Genomic DNA, 20121 nt, shown 5'->3' on the forward strand with positions numbered 1-20121 from the left:
AGACTTCTTAACAGAAGTCAAGCTCAGTTCAAGCCCTTGGAGAAACTTGGAAAGCAGGATGTATAGAGCAAAGTCCAGCCCTTTCACTCCCAGGACAGAAGCAGTAAGCAGCAGGCCAGCACACAAAGCCACAGGCAGAGTGACAGTCACTCCTACAGCTTCCAGCTTCTTCCTGGTAGAATGGCTTCAGCCGAGAAGTGTTCTAACCATGTGGTGTCAGAGGTCCCGTACTTATACCCATTTCTGTCTTTGAAATAGTCAACTACAAAGAGAAGTCTTTGTAGTGAACAAGACCCTACCTTTACCTGCCTTGGCCCCAGACACACTCCAGGGGGTTGGAGACTGCTTTGTGTGAGGACAGACACAGTCCTATTCAGGTGCAGGTGTCAGCTCCTCCTACCACTCTAACTCAGGAAGGCACATCAGCCTGGTGATGGGCAATCAGGATATGCATGGCACACCTCAGCCCCCTTTGTGTGACTGTCTAGAGTGAAAGCACAAACAGCCCAACTGTCATCCTGACGCAGACGTGTAGTCCACAGACAGGCACAGAATGGTTAAGCAATAAAATTCCCACTTTATAAAAGAGGCATTTTCAATTCTATAATTCAAAAACCAACTTCACCAAAACATGTATTTTTAAATTGTGAGTTCAGAGACTCCAAACTCCACATCTCTATCTGCTCCCAATGGGAAATCGCACTTAAACGATATTTCAAGGCAATCGCATGTTACTTCTGGGGAGAGATAGGCCTTGCAATAGTGAAAAACAAATTTAGCAGTATTTCTGTATCAGGACATGTAATACTCACTAGAATATGCCCTACTTTTTGAATACATCGCACCCAACCAATGGGGCTGCCTATGGCCTACATTAGAGGTGCCGTATATGTAGTAAAAGAGAAGGTTTGTGCCTGGCAAGTGGGTGCATTTGCCAGGTTGACATGGCTGCAGTGGCAGGTCTGAGACAGATTTACAGGACTACTCATGTGGATGGCGCACTCAGTGCTGCAGGCTCACAAGTAGCATTTGATTTACAGGTGATAGGCACACATGATGCACTTTACTAGGGACTTATCTGTAAATCAGATATGCCAATCATGGATAAATCAATCACCAATACAATTTAGACAGAGAGCACTCGCACTTTAGCACTGGTCAGCAGTGGTAAATTGCCCAGGGCCTAGGGCCAGCAAAAAATGAAATTCAGCATAGGATCAAAACCAAGAGGTCAGTAGCAAACATATGGGAAACCACGCCAAGAGCGGACCGGACTAACACAAATCATAGCTTTTTCACCATAAATTTGTACTTCATGTCTCTTGAAGCAATAAAAAGTTTCACAAATGTAGCAATTTCCTTGGAAAGGTCCAGAACTTTAATTGTTTTTTTTTATTTTTGCATTAGACATGAAGGATATAGATGTACCCTTAATGTGCAATTGGACATCTATCTGATTACTTATTATTATTGCAAAATATTAATATGATTAAATCATTGTATTTCATTTCATTTAGAACAATATCTGCATTCATTCTCCATTTGGAAGAGCAAATTTGTAAATCTTGCAAAATAATCCTGAAAGAAACAAGGGTAGTGTAGTCCCTTGTGGTCATCTGGAGTAACTGACCCGACACTGTACTGCAGGTTGCTCCACTTAGGCGTTTATTTACAGTTAGATAAATCAGAGTTCTTAAACTGTACAAAACTAGTTGGTTTCCTCATCCTTTGCTCCTGAGGAAGCCCTGCTCAATGGGCTCATCTGTTCCCAGGTCGGAGTGGCTCCCCTATCAACCTTCCTGTCCACTTGTCACAGCCTTCGAGGAAGTGGCAGGAGAGATGCTTGGCAGTCGCCTAGGAAGAAAAACAGAGAGCGAAAAAGGGCTTGTTTTTATTCGTATCTGTTCCCCTTCACCGTTTCTGTGCCATCACAGTGGTAATGTGGACTTGCAGCATGCCACACACATGTTTATATATGTGATATAGTGGTGGAACCCAGCAGGATTAAGTGTAGTGTACTTGTTTATGGCCAACTGCCCTTAATCCCTCCTACTACCTCCTTATTCACATGCTCCCTGTCCCCAAGACTTGCCTGTTGCCACATCTCTCCTAAGCCATGGCAATGTGTGTCACAGCATCCTCCTGCTCCTCCAGACCGCTGGACATATGCACAGAGGTTTAAATCCTGGTTTCCATCTGCCTCCCATCTTGATCCTTGTTGGTACTCCCTTCATCACTGCCTCCGCCAACTACTCTATCTCTTCTCCGCTCCTCGTTCGTCTTTGTCTCCACCTTCGAAGTACTGCCAAGAAACTCCTCACCATACGAGCCTCCTTTCTCTTCCAACCCCTCCAATGAGACGAATCAGGGCAACCCGCGAAGATGATGTCATCATACCCAGCTGGTCCCTTGCAAAACTCCATAGGTTCTTGCTTCCCGGTGGCCATGTTGGAATTCCCGGCTCAACAGGATTACAGGTATTATTTGAAATATCAATTGATTCAGTTTTGGGGTTCCTAATTAATTTACATAAATTATGAGAAGATAAATGATCAGCTCTACAAAAGAAGAATGAGAGGATACAAGTAAATTGTTTATTTGTGGGATAATATACTACCCAATTGTGCACGTGTTTAGTGGCATTATAAAGGTTTTAAAGAACAAGCAAGGCCTAAGAGGGCTTATGTTTAACTGTTTAAATTAAAGTCTCTCTCCAATGTTTTGGAATAAATAGTATCTCATTAATTGGAGCATATAAATTAATTTAACTGTCAACAAACTACCATCAGTATCACTGTGTTGCTGAAGAACATCAGCATTCACCTTCTCTGCAGAAAATGTAGCCTCTTCATTCTCTCATCCTTTGGGACTTGACAAAATATTATATCCAATCCTGTGCACATAATTGTTTAGCTTTGACATGGGTTTCTTGTAAAAAAAATAAATATATTTTTTCTTTTAAACTGATGAGTGGGGCGTTAGCCAATGGCTAATTCCCGCACTATTTCCCCAGTGCATCTGTCAGCCATGGGCTGACACTGAGAAAGGCATTAAAATGATCCTTTGGTGCTTACACCAGAGGATTTCTTTTTTTCTGGAAGAGTGGTAGTGAAGTGGAATTGCTTCCGCTTTGGCCCCCTGCCACCCATCTATAATGACAGAGTGCCGGTGGTGGAGGAACCAGCTGATGAGAGTTTTCTCCGCTGTCCATTGGGTTTTTCTGGGCCCTCTGTGCCTCCCTAGGTTTCAGGGAGGCATGGTTGGAAAGGGGAGAGTCTCCCCTTTCCAACCATGCCTTACTGAAACCGTTTCCATAACCAAGGAAGTGTGTTTTGTGGGTTCGGCCCTTGCGGTGAACAGGCCACCCCCCTTGCGAGCAATTTGTTAAAAAAAATATATATATATATATTTAAAAAATAAATTATCAGGGGGTCCGCCCTCCTGCCATACGAGCTGACGTTCGTTGGGCCCTATTTTTTTTCCACATGTGTTTGGGGGTTCAGGACAAAAAAAAAGGGTTTTTCTCCTGCGGGCGCAGTCGCACCCCCGGGGGATAAAAGAAGGTTAAAAAATTGTTTGGGGGTCGGCCTTGACACCCTTTGTTCCATTTTTTTTAATGTGCGTTTTTCTCCTGGTGGAGCCTCCCCTAATGGACAACACTCATTAAAAAAAATGTAGTTTGGCGGGTGGGTCAGTCGTCATAGCATATGGGTCGACCATTGTAGGGTCATATATATGTTTTTTTTAATGTGTGTTTTGCCCTGGAGGCTAATTGCAACCCCATGGGTAAAACACACATTTAAAAAAATATTTTTAGGGGATTTGTACAGAGCGCTCTTCATCCACTGGTCTTTTAGTTCTTTCAGATTATTCTTCTGCCTTATCTTGCATGGAGCAAAAGTAATTTCCTGACGGCAAAAATCTACCTTTTCTCTCATGAAACACACATTCACATAGTAGCCGCTTCCACTTTGTGTGCAAGCATGCTTCTTGTGAAAATTCACAGTGCTGCTACTCAGAGTGAAGTTAGTAAATGGAAGAACTAGCGGTTATTTCTGCTGTTGGCTAACTTCACTGTGAGTGACAGCACTGTTAATATTTACAATGAGCATGCCTGAGCACAAAGTAAAAGTCAGTTGCAGGGGCTACCTTGTGAATGTGAGCTTCTTGAGATCAAAGATAGATTTTTGTGTTCAGGAAATTACTTTTATGCTGGCAATGGGCCAGCAGCTCCCCCAACAATAAGGTTCTGCAAAAGCCAGGACAAAAGTACGCTCTGGTATTAGGTATGTGGCAAGGTGAAGAAATACTTCGGTTTTTTTTTAGTGTCTTCGGAGAACTTTTCACTGCATTGATTAAGCCAAGATTTTTATTTACTGTTACCCACATCTCACAGATGATGCACGCACCGAGCAACTGATTTAGGGCAATGTTTTAGAACGAAGGTTTTAGACAGTCAACAGAGATGGCATCTCTATGGATGACTGCTGCCCAGGCCTAAATTCGAGTTACGGAGGACAGCTTTGAGGAAGGATCAGATATTAAGACAGCATCTGAGGGAGAGGAAAATGGAGCAGAATCTGAAATCTATTTTTGATTTTTGAGTGAAATTCAGTCCAATGACTCGTCTTCCAGCGATTCTAAGGAGTTGTGATGTACCCTTGCAAGCACAGTCTCTGCAGCCGGGGAACCGTAGCAGGGTAGACCAACCCAGAGAATAGGCATGTGCCGCAGCAAGCACAGACATAGTGCCCTCTCGGTAGCCCCCCCTATTTAGTGCAGCACCAAATTCACCTGCTCACTGCAGACGCTGGATGTAAAGTCGTTACAGCAAATGTTTTGTTGATTGACTGTCCATCTGTTTTTGAATGTTAATGTTTTTGAGAAATTGTGCAACAAACAGATTTGCGTGCCAAACAATTTCTGAGGGAACATGGAGGCACTCTTGGGCCTCATGCTAGGGCACAGCGGTGGACTCCCACTTCACTTGAGGAGTTGAAGAAATTTGTGAAATTACGTTCGAAATGGGTATAGTGCACAAACCAAGCGTATAGTCTTACTGCAGTACTCATACAGTTTAGTAGCACCCATTTTTGCACCATATATGACCAGAGATCGGTTTTTGCTACTGCAGCACATGCTGTATTTCAGTGACATTTCTGCTGCATTACAATGGGACCACCCAAACCATGACAGGTTGTGCGAAATTTGGCCTGTCATGGAACATTTGTCTGCTAGGTTTCCAGAGATTTATACTCCTGGAAAAAATATAACCATTGATGAGTCTTTGAACCTGTATAAAAGGTGGCTGCTGTTCAGGCAATACATACAGAACAAAAGAGCTTTTTGTGGCATCAAGTTGTACATGCTATATGTTATTTAGACAATCTCTGTATGGGAGTAGAGTTGTTCAGTGATCTATACAAAGCTGGCACTGTGACATGCGATTCAGTTTGCAAAAGATTTCAAGTAGACTTAATTCTAAGAAGCTTAAAAAATCCCAGAGCGCTGTGTTGCATTTCAACAAACTACTTGCAGTCAAATTCTCTGACATGCAGGATGTGTATCTGCTGTCTACAATTCATGGTGAGACCACTTCCACCATCACAGTTAGGGGTCAGTAGGCCGAAGTTCACATCCACCTGTTGTTTTGCTTCACTAATGACCGAGCTGAAACACTCATGCACGGACAAAAGTATCTGGAATGCACTTCTTAGTACAAAGAAGACATTTATTATTTCACTACGCAAGGTGCTTAAAAGGAGATTAGCATGCTGAAAGCACATGTTTAAAAATGGTCATAGCAATGAACTGAAAGAATGTACAAATGATTCTCCACTACAATATACACAGCAAATATATGTAGCTATATTATTATGCAAAGCAAGTAATGAATTAAAAAATATGCATTTCCCTGAGGAAAGGGCATCACTGTTTCATCTCCCTCCTATTCAGCATCAGATCGCCAGATCCCAGAATCGATCGAGGAGAGAGTGATCAATTATCCTCACGGGAGGATGACAAACTCCAACGTCCTGGATATGCCTGAGACCTGCAAACACTCTCTGTCCCGGTCCATCTGGTCTCAGCCTCTTATACTTTGAACAAACAAGAGAGGAAAGGTCTAGAACATCCCTCCCACTGCATAAATTTATTTATTAAAAAATGATTGGTTAAGGCCAGCTTTTAAAATAACACGGTGGGACTTGGCCACAATCCCAAGGTGCCAATTCAAAACAAGACCGTCCCTGCCGTCCGAGTACATTCTTATCAGCCTAAGCCCTTAGTGGGAAAAGAACACGTAAAATAAGAACCTGTGCATATTGTACAATGTAGAAAACTACCAGCAGCTTTTAACGTGGCAGTGGCTAATGCTAAAATAAAGTCAATGGCCAAAATGAAGTTAGTGGTCACTAGTGTGATGGTGTACTGCTAAGCTAAGTGCAACATGGAGTCAGTGGTCAAAACTCACATATCATTTACACCTGTATAGTTAATTACAACACGTACATGGGCGGAGTGGTTAAGAATGACCATGTTCTTCAGCAATACAACAGGAGCCATAAAACTTGCACTTGGTATAAGAAGCTGTTTACCAGATGGCAACATACAGTGTTATTTATTGTCAGATTATCACAGGAAGACCAATGTCTTTCGTTGACTTTCAGTTGACCATCATTGAGAGTCTTACTGCTACAGAAGCAGCAGTTTCCGCTTCATCTGCTATGGAGGACATGGAAATGCTGAAAGATTGATATTTTGCCAACCTCATTCCTGCAACAGATAGAAAGACTCAGTCATGCTGTTGTTGCCGATTCTCGCCTAAGCAAGGAAAGGATACTCATTGTTATTGTCTGTAGTGCCCATCTCTGCCAGCCCTATGTTTTCCAACTTGCTTTATGTGGTACCATGCAAAAAATTTAAGCTTTAGAAAATTGACTGAGATGAATCTGCCCTAACATTTACTTTTAAATGGCTGTGCATGAATACATGCCTTCAGCGCACCGCTACTTCACTAGGTAAGCAGCCTTACAAATTGTTTTCCTCTATGGGAGGAAATCATGGACTTGCTTATGGCCTGCTTAACACCTTTGATCACTGTCAGAACGTGGTAGGTGATCTGTTCGCCATATGACAAGTTCATTACAGTAACCCCACTGCACACAATACTGTGTGGCAAAATATAAACATTTTTTGTAGTTTTTGAAGTGCTTTTTATGGAACTTAGGCAGCCTTCCCAGCATGTTTGCGTTAGTTTCAAAGGTGAATATGCTTACTTAGTCTGAGGATTGTGGGCCTTAGGAGGCAGTCTCGGACACCCCAAACTTGTATCTACAAACTGGAAGGAGTTGGATTTAGCACAGTGAATGCTTTGAAGGTGCATGAAGAATACTTTTTCTTGACCTTCAGGTAGCTAGCAACAGAAGGCGTTAATAAGTAAATGTTACTTTGGCAAGTGTACAGGACTAGTCAGGACATTGAAAAGGGCAGAGCTTAGTCCTGGTGTGCTTTCAAAAGAATATTGCATAGGTAGAATGCAGATAGTCATGACTGTAGAGATACAAATGCCATTACTTCTTTGCCAAAGTACTCAATGCCATCAGCATTGCAGTCACCTGATACTCAATTAGTGCCTCACTCAACTAAGCAGATGACTCAAAACCATAGAAAAAACAGCAGCCAGCTTCCCCCTCAACTTCCCACTACACACACACACACTGCACCTCAAAGAACCTTATTGACTCCCAGTAACAGCTCGTTTCAAACTCCTAACACACACACATACAAACCCTTAAACAACACTGGCCCACCATACCTCAAAACCTCCTCAGACTTTAGAAACCCTCCAGACACGTTTGCTAAGTCAGACTCCTACTCGTGCATATTCCATGTGTTCGAAGCACCAGAATGGGCAGTAGTGACTTCTGCTTCCTTGCTCTGAAAGACTAGAATGAGATGCCCCTCTACATCTGCGCCACCTCTAAAATTATTGCGTTCTGTATGAATCTGAAGACTTTCCTCCCCAACTAGGTGAGTCAATAGATCAAACCTGACTGCTCCTGCATCAGCGGCAGGATATCCTCCTGGGTGATATTGCGCTTTGCAAATACTGAAAACATTACCGAGAACTATGCAGCCAATGCTGCACATCTGGGTCATATCTTTGTTCTGCTTGGCATGTTCATCCTCCATCAGAACATAATAGATGATCGTTTTGCCGTGTGACAAATGCATTACGGTCACAGCACACGGTGGACTAGACATGTGGCACTTTTTGTCACTGACAGCCCAGTGTGTCAAAAACGAACGTTCTTTGTAGTTTAGGATGTGTTTTTTTTGGTCACGTAGGATGGTATTCCCCAGCATGTTCTCCTTAGTTTCCAAGGAGATGCTCTCACTCAGTTTGAGGAATGTGGTCCTTGGTAGGCCTTGGAAGGCGCTCTTGGGCACCACCCCAATTTGGATCCACAAACTGGAAGGAGTAGGATTTAGCGCAGTGAGTGAGCTAAAGTTGCATAGAAGACACTTCTTCCTGACTGTCTAGTCGGAGACTGAGCTAATACTTAGAAAATGAAACAGGGACTTGATTTTTTGTCTTTGACATAGAATGAGGCCAACAATTTAACGGCAGACAGAAAATAATTAAATTCTAAACACTGGTACTCGCCACCTAAAATAATGAAAATATGTGCAATCAATGTTCACGGCATAAGTGGCTGCTAAGTGGCCCGTTTCCATCTGACGCCTGCCATTTTAGTCGGCAACACTTTGCAGTCTGGCCCTTGTAGTTTTGCTTTTACCATTTTAAGTCTGAGCTCAAAAATAGAGGATGCAGATCTTTAAAACACAAGACAGGATGAAAGTGTCATGGTTGATACAGGATGCCTATAAAACAAAATAAGGACACATGCAGACAAAGTAATTTTTAGGAGTAAGCAGCAAGAACTACATGAGCGTCCGTGATAAAATTCACCCAACCCTCACTTGTCGCAGCATTAATTCAAGGGAGCGTATCTACGAAATAAATACAGAAGGCAAAGCTGTGAGCACAAAAATGGGGAATGTAGGGTATTCAAATGAGTCCACCTTCACAAACGGGGGGGTTGCATAAAGAAGTGAATGCAACCATTTTAAGCCTTATCACAAATCCATTCTGTATAATAAAGTAAGTAGAATATATAATGGTGATGATGTCTCATGTACCAATTTGAAGAGAGATCTTAGATAATTGGTGGCATTTTTGATGTCATTCTTACAGTAGTTTGCATTTGTAGGTAGAGCTATGTCTTTATATAATTTATTTTATTCTTTTAGGTTATGTAGTTAGTCTGACGCCGTAGCTTTCTTCCATGTTTTTCTAGTCACCTGGTAGGTCGTTTACTACTATTTAGTTTTCTAGTGCATAAGGGGGCGTATGGTCACCCTCTGTTTGGATGCCATGGTTGGTGGTATCAAGCGTGAGAGATGGATTTGATTTTCTCTGACAGTTGCTGTAATGGAATGTCTTTGAGGGACGTTCTGCAGATTTTTGTTTGTTTAACCTGGCCTGCTTTCTGCTGATCGACTTGGGATGTATTACAATTTACTAATACGCGATCTGTCCAATCTTGATCTAAGTGTGTGTTTTGTGTAATAGTTTTGCACCGAGTTATTACAAGGTCTGTAATAGCCCAACATACATAACTCTGTAAGATCAGAGCATAAGATTTTTCATTATGTTCTGTGGGATTTTGAAATCCCTCAGAAGTATGTTAAAGGGGTATTGCGTTTTCATTGGTATAACCAGTTCATCAAAGTGTTTGGTGAAGGAGGAGTTGGATCTAATGGGATCAGTACATTGAGATGGAAAGTTGTTCAAATAGGGGAATATGGAAGCGTTAGGTATGGCGCAATCCCAGCAGGTTATGTGCTTGATTGTGATGCTTCCACCACTCTTTTATCTGTATTTGTAACATATTCTTAGGCATAAGCCAGGATTCCATTATGAAGAGCATGTCTAGACTAAGTGATGGAGGCACGAGCTCGCACCGATTTTACATTGATATGAACACATGTTAGGGCGTGTGCGGCCACGGGTGTTGTATTGTGAGCCCCGATGGTGTTGATTTAAAGTTTTCAGGGCATACACCCTGCCCTGGGTTGTTTTGACGTTGCTTTTATTTTAAGGAGTGATTATGGGGGTGGGTAAGTTTGTCTCAAGAATTTTAGAGAGGGGAATTCTGACAGTTTTGGTGGTGGGGGCAAGGGTAGATTGAAGTCCGAAGAGTGGGTAGACGAATAGCCGAGGTCAAGTCATCCTTGTTTAAGGAAGGCGAGGAGTGGTTATTTACAAAGATTTTCATCACATGACTCTGCTCAGATGGGATCTGCATGTTTTCCCCAAAATATGGTCAATTTCCTTAAAATATGGTAAAAACGGTACCATGCATTACACTGTTTTATTTAGTCAAATGTTATACTGAAGAAACACATTCAGTGGCATCCTTTAGTGCTCATTTCTTACAAATTCATGTTCATGCCAGGCAAAATAAAGTAGAATAAGAATTTGTTGATTAAATGCAATGTAAACCATTTCAGTGGCCCAAAACAGTTTTGGTGCTCGAAACATCTCTTACTGATGTGAACGCATCTGCTCAGAAGCTAATCATGTTACACATTTCATTGTTTTATAAAAAAAAAAGACGGGTCAGAAAATTGCACATATCATCATGTAAATATGGCTGGCAGTGCTACTTCAAAAATATTCTGAAATTTTAAAAGGTGCTTTGACATGTTTATAAAGCACCATATGTACATGTAACTACAATACATTGTAATATGATAGCATAAATGCCACATTGTGAATAAGACCGTTTTTTGATGTGGTGTTACTGGGTTGTACTTTTTATAAGAAAACCGTAAAACCTGGTAAAATTACAAACCAACCGTATCCTCCAAATGTGAAACTATACCACTGAGAAACCAGCTTTAGGTTCTGTGTGCTTTCTCTCGCCTTTTAGCATACCCATATCGTGTCCTCCAGCCAATACAGCACAGAGTCCAAGCCTGGATCGGGCCAGATGCTACCCGCCGCCAGCGCACACACGTTCTTGTGGGAGATCAGCTTGGGATTGGTCCCCAATGGGGGCACAGTCAGGACATTTGGCAGGTGAGAGCTTCTCATATCCTTTTTCATCGAAACCCAGTGCATGTTTGATCAATTAATTTGCTCCGGGTAATCTTAGATAAGCACATTTCCTTCAGCCAGCCCCTGGCAACTGCATGTTATGTCATGTGACACACGCAACTTTATAGCCTTCCAGAATGAGAAAGAAGCTGCTTAATTAGGGTCTTGCTGAAATGTGACACTCTGAGCTCTAGTTGTGTGTTGTATCAGAGGCCTCGGCTAAGGCTGTAGGTATTGCTTTTTTGTCAAATGAATGTTGGTCGTATTTATACACTGTGCATTATGTTATACAAAGTGTTTTGAGCGGTATTTGGCTAGCTACTGGCAGCCAGTCCAAAGCCACAAGGGCACGCATGATGTCATACCAGAATTTGAAGCATAGGAGCGTGCACAGTTTTGCACCTATTGTAATTTGTTTATGAGAGCTCTGGTTCATAGATGTAGTCTGTGTGAAAAGCACAAGTGCGGATGTGGGTTGAATTCTGTGGTGGAAGCCAAGGTAGCGGGAAATCTTTCTTAAGATTCTAAGTATATTTGTTTAGAATTTCACTGCAGCGTCTATTTGCAGTTCTGCATCTAGGATGAATCCTAGACTTATGTTATGCTTCCCATCATGGGTGCCTCTGCTATGTCAGAGGGTCCAGCAGGGATATTTTGTGCCCGTGATTAGTTTCTACATCAAAGGATTTCAGTTGGGCCCTGGTTGAACTTAAGGTAGTGGTTAGTTATCTAGCCTCTCTCCATGATTTCGCCATGTGCCAACTTGCATGCCATGGCATCGTAGGCGTTCTTGAATATGAGACTGAATGTGCCAACAGCTTTAGTCCCCCAGGCTGCACTGGAGGTTAATAAGGGGAGTGGAAATGGTTGAGCCCTGGGGACTGCTGGTACTCAGGTGGGAAGGTTTAGAGTTAGATGCTTGTAGTGAGATGGAGTGGGTCAGGCTGAATAGGAAAGCCGCAATCCAGTCCAAGGCTTTTCCTTGACTACTGTATTCTCCAGACTCGTGAGGATTAGAGTGGTGGTGGACCATCTAAAAAAGTGGTGGAAGAGTCTTGTACAGCGTATCCCAAACTGTCTGTCAGGACCCAGTAGTGGATCGAGAGCAGATATTTGGTTGGTTGTGAAAGGCCCGGTCTATAGGTAATGTTTAAAATGATTAGCCCTGTTTCTGCATCATTGCAAAGGTACTGAACAAAATCCCTAAGTCCAGTTTTAAAACAAACCCTTGCAAGTATTCCACAGTAAGACTGTGAGTGAACCTTTCAGTATTTGTTGCTACTGTTTTTTTACTTTACAAAGCTATTTCAACACTACAACTATACGTGATCATACACAAACATACCACTTGTATTCAACTTTGACACATAATTTGAGAAATATAGATGTGGCCTAAAAGCCAGAGCGGCTGACCTTGAATCTGGTAAATAAGATTTGAGTCTCTGCATTGGCTCAACATCCTTTGATTCTGGGCAAATCGTTTAATATCCTGTGCTTACGATAAAATTAACCTCACTTTGTGTAATGTAATTTGATGGTTAAGGCCCAGTACCCTTGGGCCATGTATGCATGGTAAAGAAAAAAAAGCTTTAACGCTAGGTGGGTGGCAAACGTTTGCCATTCTAAAAATGTTGTTGTGATTCTAAGACGTTTGGAAAGCATTGATCTAGTAAGTCAGGACTTCCGCCTTATTGGCATCTGCCTGTGTTTTTAGTTTGAACTAGGATACGGTCTCTCCCTCTGGGAGGACAGTAGCAGTTCTGTGCATCTGAAAGAATGTTGTGTTCTTTCAATTCATTTCTGCAGTTGTATGTAGGCTACTTTACTCGAGTATCATTAGTTTGCTACTCGGCTATAGGTTGGTGATTTATTTGCATCCAAACCAGTTTTCTTCAGGAGTGTTTCTTGATAAGGCTTTGATTATATCCTTTAGTATTAGATCCATATTAAGTGGCTGTTGATTATCATTTGCACTGCTTTTGTGATAGGTTTGATACTTAGGATTTCCTTGAAGATAGTCTGGGTGCATGAGTTAGCTAGTGGTCCAGATTTTTAGGTCTATCTTGGCCGCTAAGCTGTCATCAACCCTTTTGTGATCCTCTGCCTTTGGTTTTCGTGAATACAACATTTGATTGGGCTTTGGTTGTGTGCTGCCACTGAAAAACAGCGCTTCTATTACACTTTTGGCAAAACATAAACTCAATACAGCTGAACTACGTAGGTAATATGGCAAGCTGTCACAGTGTCCTTTCCTCTGGATCTGCACGCTGCTGAACAAAAGGCCCACCTCCCGGCATCACCAACTCAGAAAGCTATTAGAGCACAGAGCTATGATGAAGCCAGGCGGGGCAAGGGAGTTAGGGTAGGGAACTGCAGGGAGAGAGATCTGAAAAGAAACGGCTAGAACAAATACTGTATGCATATACTCATTCATAACAGTATAACTTCATCAATAGACTCTTGAATAAAGGCATCCCCGTGATATCAGATTGATACCCCTTTTTGAAATGGAGGTGAAGCCCCTTCTTTGAATCATGGAACAAGAACAAACTACAACCTCTGAACCAAGAGATGGCAAGAGCTTTGGACTATGGCCATACTCTGAATATCAATCATGTAACAACTATGCATTCATAACATAAACGTTTGATCTCAGCCTAGAAATTCTCAAAGACTCAAATATGTATCTCACATGTATGCTTTCCAAGAAACAATGAAACTATAATTTGCTTATCTCCGAAACGTTTTCACATTTACTATCTAGGCCTGAAAGTTTTACTCATTGAACTTGAAGCGCTTTGTTCGTTGGGCAGAAGTGCCTTGTTTGTTCATGAAGCGCTTTGATTATCATACAAGAAGCGCTTTGTTCGTTATGCCAGAAAGCGCTTTTACTCATGTGGACTGAAGAGCTTTGATTGCCGTGCCAAGTGCGCTTTACTCATGTGGACGGAAGCGCTTTGATTGCCGTGCCCAGGGCGCTTTACTTATGTGGACTGAAGCGCTTTGATTGCCGTGCCAAGGGCGCTTTACTCATGTGGACTGAAGCGCTTTGATTGCCGTGCCAAGGGCGCTTTCCGCATGTGGACTGAAGCGCTTTGATTGCTGTGCCAAGGGCGCTTTACATGTGTAGCCTTAAGCGCTTTGCTCATTGTGCGAAGGGGCGCTTTACTCATGTGGTCCGAAGCGCTTTGATCATCGCGCCAAGGCCGCTTTACTCTTTTGACTTGAAGCGCTTTTATCATCGTGCCTGGAGCGCTTTTCTCTTATGTTCTCAAACCCTTTAATTGTCGTGCCAAGGGTGCTTTACACTTGTGGCCTGAAGCGCTTTGCTCGTTGTGCTAAGGGCCGCTTTACCTTTGGAAGTAACAACTCCCTTCAAGATTGGACTCATCAAGACCTTACCGCTACGAGTACGACCTACTCTTATCTGAATTCACCATGGAAACAAGGATACTCCGATTTGCTGTCAATCTGCCATGCAGGAAATCTGCTCTTCTTCAGAGGAACCCCCACGAGGTCTGACTGCATCGAAGTCTTCAAAATAGTGAGCAATGTGCTTGGGTGTGGCTGGGCTTTATAGGCCTGCCACACCCCAAGATGGCTGCTGCCTCTAAAAACCTGGAAATTGTAGTCCATTCATAGAATAACACTGATAAGTGCATCTTGTCCACCAATGTCCTGACCCTGCAGCTACATGAGCTTTTCCACAGGGCAGACGACGCTAATGACCCCTTTTAGAACAGAAGGGGGTGACAAGTGGTGCGCATGAAGCGCCGCAAATACGCGCAGTGGAGTTTCGGGCGGGGCCTGGACCGAGCACAGCCTTATGCCTGACATTACACCTCTCTCCCAAGCGCGGTCCAGGGCCCGGCTTATCAGGATGGAGGAGATGAAAGCGTTGCACCAAACGTGGTGCATGGACATGTCTTGCAGGCTCCCAAGAGTCATTTTCCGGTCCGTATCCTTTCCAGAACACTAAGTACCAAAGGGAAGACCCACGTTATCTGGAGTCTAAAATAGATCGCACCTCATACTCCCAATGACCTTGGACTAATAGAGGAGCAAGTTGTGTGATACTTGAGGGTGAAGCAGGTTTAAGAAGTGAAGTGTGAAACACCGGATGAATTTTCAAGGACGATGGTCATTTTAGTTTATATGTTACTGGGTTCACTTGTCGTGGAACTTCATAGGGCCCTATGAATTTTGGATGAAACATATTTTTATTTTTTAATACAAAGTTTTTTGTGCATAACCAAACTCTATCTTTGTCTGTATACTGAGGACCAGGCTGGTGTTTTTTGACATATTGCATTTTATATTTTGTCTTTGCTTGGTGTAGATTTGTTTGCAATTGTGAATGTACCTGTTTCATGTGTGTTAACATGTCCATGACTGCTGGAGTGGTTTGAGTAGAAGCAGGTAGCGTAACTGTCAAAATGTGCAGATGACGCTCATATAAACCATAGAAAGGAGTTGAGTTTATTGAAGAGTGGTGAGAGTTGTTATAAGCCAGTTCTGCAAGCCATAAAAGATCCAGCCAGGTTTTAGGAGACTTTGTTGCATAACATCGTAAGTATTGTTTTAGAGTTTGATTTAGTCTCTCTGTTTGACCATCCGTTTGTGGATGATAACTAGTGGATAAAGTTGAATCAATTCGTAAAGCCTTGCACCATTGCTGCCAAAAACGTGCAGAAAATTGTGTTCCTCTATCAGAGAGGATGACTTTTGGAAGTCCATGAAGGCGAATAATGTTTTCTACGATGATAATTGCTAAGGTGCCGGAGGTTGGGAGACCTTTACAGGCAATGAAATGAGCATAATTGGTAATACTATCCACCACCACTAAAATGGTTGAAATTGCTTTACTTTAGGAAGACCAGTAATAAAATCCATAGAGATATGTTCCCATGGATGATTGGGAACGGGTAGAGGTATCAATAGACCTTTGGGCTTGCTATGTTCGTTTTTGCATCTTGAACATACTTCACATGAGTGTAGAATTTGCTTAAGGTCATGAACAAATGTAGGCCACCAAAAATACCTTTTCATGAGTTCTAGTGTTTTTTGAGGACCTGGATAACCTGCCGGAGGATGACTATGCAACCAATGAAAAGCGGTTTCTCTTAATTCCTCAGTAGGCAGGAATACTCGAGATTCGTGTAGAGGTAGGCCTTGTTGAATGGACCTTTTGGTGTCTTGTTGTAACCACTCTTGCCACTTGGTGATGTGAAAATGATTATGAATGAGATCAAAGAACTTCTCGGCCGCTACTAAACACAATACTTTTGAAGGCTTTATAATAGGCATGGGTTTTTGTTCAGTATGTGTGATCGAAGAATCTTGCCTAGACAATGTGTCGGCCTTACGATTATCTACTCCTGGTCTAAAAGTCACTATGAAATCTAATTCTGCAAAGAATACCATCCATCTCAGTTGCCTGGGAGTTAGTAGTCTGGCAGAGCTCATAAATTGTAAGTTTCTACGGTCAGAATATACAGTTATGGTGTGTTTCGCTCCCAATAGATAATGTCTCCATTCTTTGAAAGCATTGCGAATTGCTAGTAATTCTTTTTCTGCTATGGTGTAATTCTGTTCTGCTTCATTCAGTTTTCTTGACACATATGCTATGGTATGCAGTTGTCCAGTTTCTCTATGACGTTGGGATGGCCCCAACAGCGACATCGGATGCATCGGCTTCCACAATGAATGGTTCCTCCACATTGGGATGAGCTAGAATGGGAGCTGAAGTAAAGGCTTTTTTAAAGTCTTGAAATGCTTCCACTGTATATTCTGAATACTGTGGTGGTGTCGTAGTTTGGACTCTTGCTCTGAGCAAGACTGCTGGTTTAAGGATGGCAGTACTTTTGTTTGTAGGCGACTGCGTCTTTCCTACAACAAGTCGCAACTGTCATCCCAACCTTACCGGCTCACTAGCAGCACCTCACCAGAAACACAATAGTAAAAGGTGATTTATGGCAGCCGTTTACGCATGAACTCAAAAATAAGATATCTCAGGGATTGTCGTGGTTAAACAGAAATTACCCTTTTCTCATTGATATATTATGTCTCATACAAACACAGGCAATGACACAGATGCAGTAAAGTTATAATAGCTTTTTATTTAACATAACTGCAATTTGCAATAAGTTGCATGGACTGCAATGATTAGGATAATGAATATAGCAAGTAACAGTATTGTGAAGAACAGAGTCATTGTTATGAAGACCCCCACCATTTTGCAATACATGAAAGAGATATATAAGATGGAATATGCCCTATTACCCTAATGTGAATAGGCCTAACCTCCTACCTAAAGGAGAGCTGGGTTTTCTAAACCTAATCTGCCAAAGCCGTGTCCATGAGAGGAGCCCCCAACCCTCGTTACCTTGGAATGAGGTCTCTATCTCAGACTCCGTAGGGACACGAAGACTGGGTCAGTGTCAAGACGACTGCAGCATCGGTATCAGCGATGGTGGCGATGCCCTCTGGTCGGAGTCCCTCTGATTATCTGTCTAAAGTGTGATGTATTTATACAGATCTACAAGGACCCCTGACGTAGGTGTATTTCTAAACAATGGATAACAAGCATGCTTGGGACGGCAATTAATATCAACAATCCCCCAAAAGTATAGAGAGGGAAAATCCCTAAGTGTGAACACCTACTGTTTGTTTGTCTTTGGTGCTTGATCTTGACACCTGGGCGCGGTGACACTGATAATGTAACTCATAACAAGTGGCCTAACTATAAACAAGGCAGCCATCTTAGAAGAAATAAATAATTAAATGGGCTAAGACCGAGCAAGCTAAGTAGGTTAAAAGTCACTAGGTGACGGGGGCACGAGTCTACAAGCCAGAGGCTAAGCTAACTCCTGCTATCCCGTTAAAACGAACTAGGATTCACTACACCCTCCCCATTGCCGTAACAGGTATGATGAAGGTACAGGAACCCAAATGCTAAAAAATTGCTCCTGAACTAAAAGCTAAATGCTAAAATAAGCCAAAAAAGCATTTGCATGTGTTAAAAATATGTTAAAACAAATCTCTTTAAAAATACAGACAGAGATGTTAATGTCAACTATGACAAGTACAGCGTGCAACAGCAAATGTCAATTTAATCGCATAATTTGGAATCGGGAAATGGCAAGTCAATTCATCAAATTATGTGTAATACGCATGATCTTGAAGAATGTCATCGAAGTCACCAGTCAATGATCTCAAAAATGAGTCAACATCGTCCGAAGTTAAATCTAGTGCTGGGCGGACAAACAGATCCACAGAGCAGAAGTGAGCCGTATTTCCTGGTGTATCGTTACTCGTTGCAGTGTCCTCATCCATGGTAGATCTCACAACGGAAGGCTCATAGGTGGCCTCGTGGAGCAACCTCAGTCTCAAGGGGCATGACCGTGTATAAACCCTCATCGGGGACATCAGCAGTTCGTGGTCCACAGGAGATGTCGGTGCAACAGCAAGACAGACCATAGGCAGATGTTCAGAGAGACACCATATGCAGCGGAAAACTGGTTGCACACACCAGAGAAGTGGCTGAAATGACTTCGACCAGTCAAGCTCCAGTTCCACCAGCAAAGGTGACCGAAGATCTGAACCATGCGCTCACGGCACAGTGGAGTTGGCGGGAGCGTCTCCATTGCTCTGTGTTGCTGGAAAGAAACAACCACTGTGAATCAGAAGAAATAGCAGTAGTAGTCCGCCAATTAAAGCCAAAATAATTGGAAAGCCACCAAACACAATTGAAAAGAGAGAATGGATAGCTAACGGGATGACTCCGAAGACAGTCTGAAAGATGGACACGAAACCAGACCCGACAGCCTTAAAGAAATGAACAATCCCAGTGGTGCTTGAAGCATTGAATATTCTGGATACCAGCTCTCCAAAGTGTTTGGGGAAATTGGTATTTAAAAGGGATTGTATCTCGGCCGATGATCTCGCAATCTGGAGAGCATACGTCTCTTTTGCGGATGTCAAGGCGACCTGTTTCTGAAACAATAGCGCCTTTAGGCTACTCAGCTTGTCATAGTTCACAATATTAGTATCTATGTGGGGCCACATGTCAGATACTTTTATCTCTCGTGTGGGGGGAAACAAAACATGTCTACTACACGTAACGACCTTCGTGACGGAGATTGCGTAGGCAATTCCAGGTCGCATGCCGCAACAGCTTTGATCGTTCAGTACCACATAACTTCCATTGGAAAGTACATGAAACACTGGATGAATCAAGGGGACGGGAGTACCCTTCAGAAAACAGGCCAAATTCGCGACCCCCGCATTGCAAAGACCGTGAAGAGACACCTGTTTGCATATCATAGAATGACAAACAGCAGTCTCACATTCACTTCCGCTAAGAAAGACCTCTCTGTCACCGTTCAGACATCTTTAATCAAAGGGCAACTCCCACTCTTCCTTAATAAAGCTATCTCCTAGCTGCTCATATCGTCCCACTGCAAGATGTTTCAGGCAGCTCGAGAAAAGAAAGGTCGAAATCGGTAAATTAATAATGCTGTGTAGGAGCCAGATAGTTGAAGGACTCTCTGCTACCGTGAAGGGCAACTTATCTAATTTCTCTACTTGAAGCAGGGTGAAAGTAGCCTCCCTTTTAGTCATTGTCTCTTTTTCCCTGGAAAATTAAAAGCAGTGAAGAATTCACTCCCATTAATATACCTCCATGGAATGTGGCCACTTTTCAGTGTCTGCAATGTCCAACCCAGCTGCATGATGGAACGTAGCTGTGTTTGCCCATGATATAACCGGGACAAGTCAGTCTGAGTGATATCAATAGCAGACGACACTATAGTCGATAGTGAATAAATCCTGTTAGACAGCGTGTTCATGCCATTGTCGACAACAGCTAATGTTTTTTCCAAATTGTCCTTATCTAGTTGCCTTAAACGCGCAGCAGCCTCAATCTGGGAAAGTTTCCAAATTTCATTGTACAT

At 42.6% G+C, this 20121-nt stretch overlaps 1 protein-coding gene across 1 annotated transcript in view; it reads left to right on the forward strand.

Annotated features, from left to right (window-relative positions):
* The window catches only part of TEN1 (TEN1 subunit of CST complex), a 137251-nt gene that overhangs the window by 53690 nt on the left and 63440 nt on the right, over window positions 1-20121 (forward strand). Inside the window, exon 2 of the mRNA XM_069200201.1 lies at window positions 11001-11149. Coding sequence (XP_069056302.1) covers window positions 11061-11149 — 89 coding nt within the window. The 5' untranslated portion in view covers window positions 11001-11060. The remainder of the gene's footprint in view (window positions 1-11000; window positions 11150-20121) is intronic.

Source organism: Pleurodeles waltl, chromosome 7, assembly GCF_031143425.1.
Source record: "Pleurodeles waltl isolate 20211129_DDA chromosome 7, aPleWal1.hap1.20221129, whole genome shotgun sequence".
Taxonomy (NCBI): Eukaryota; Metazoa; Chordata; class Amphibia; order Caudata; family Salamandridae; genus Pleurodeles; species Pleurodeles waltl.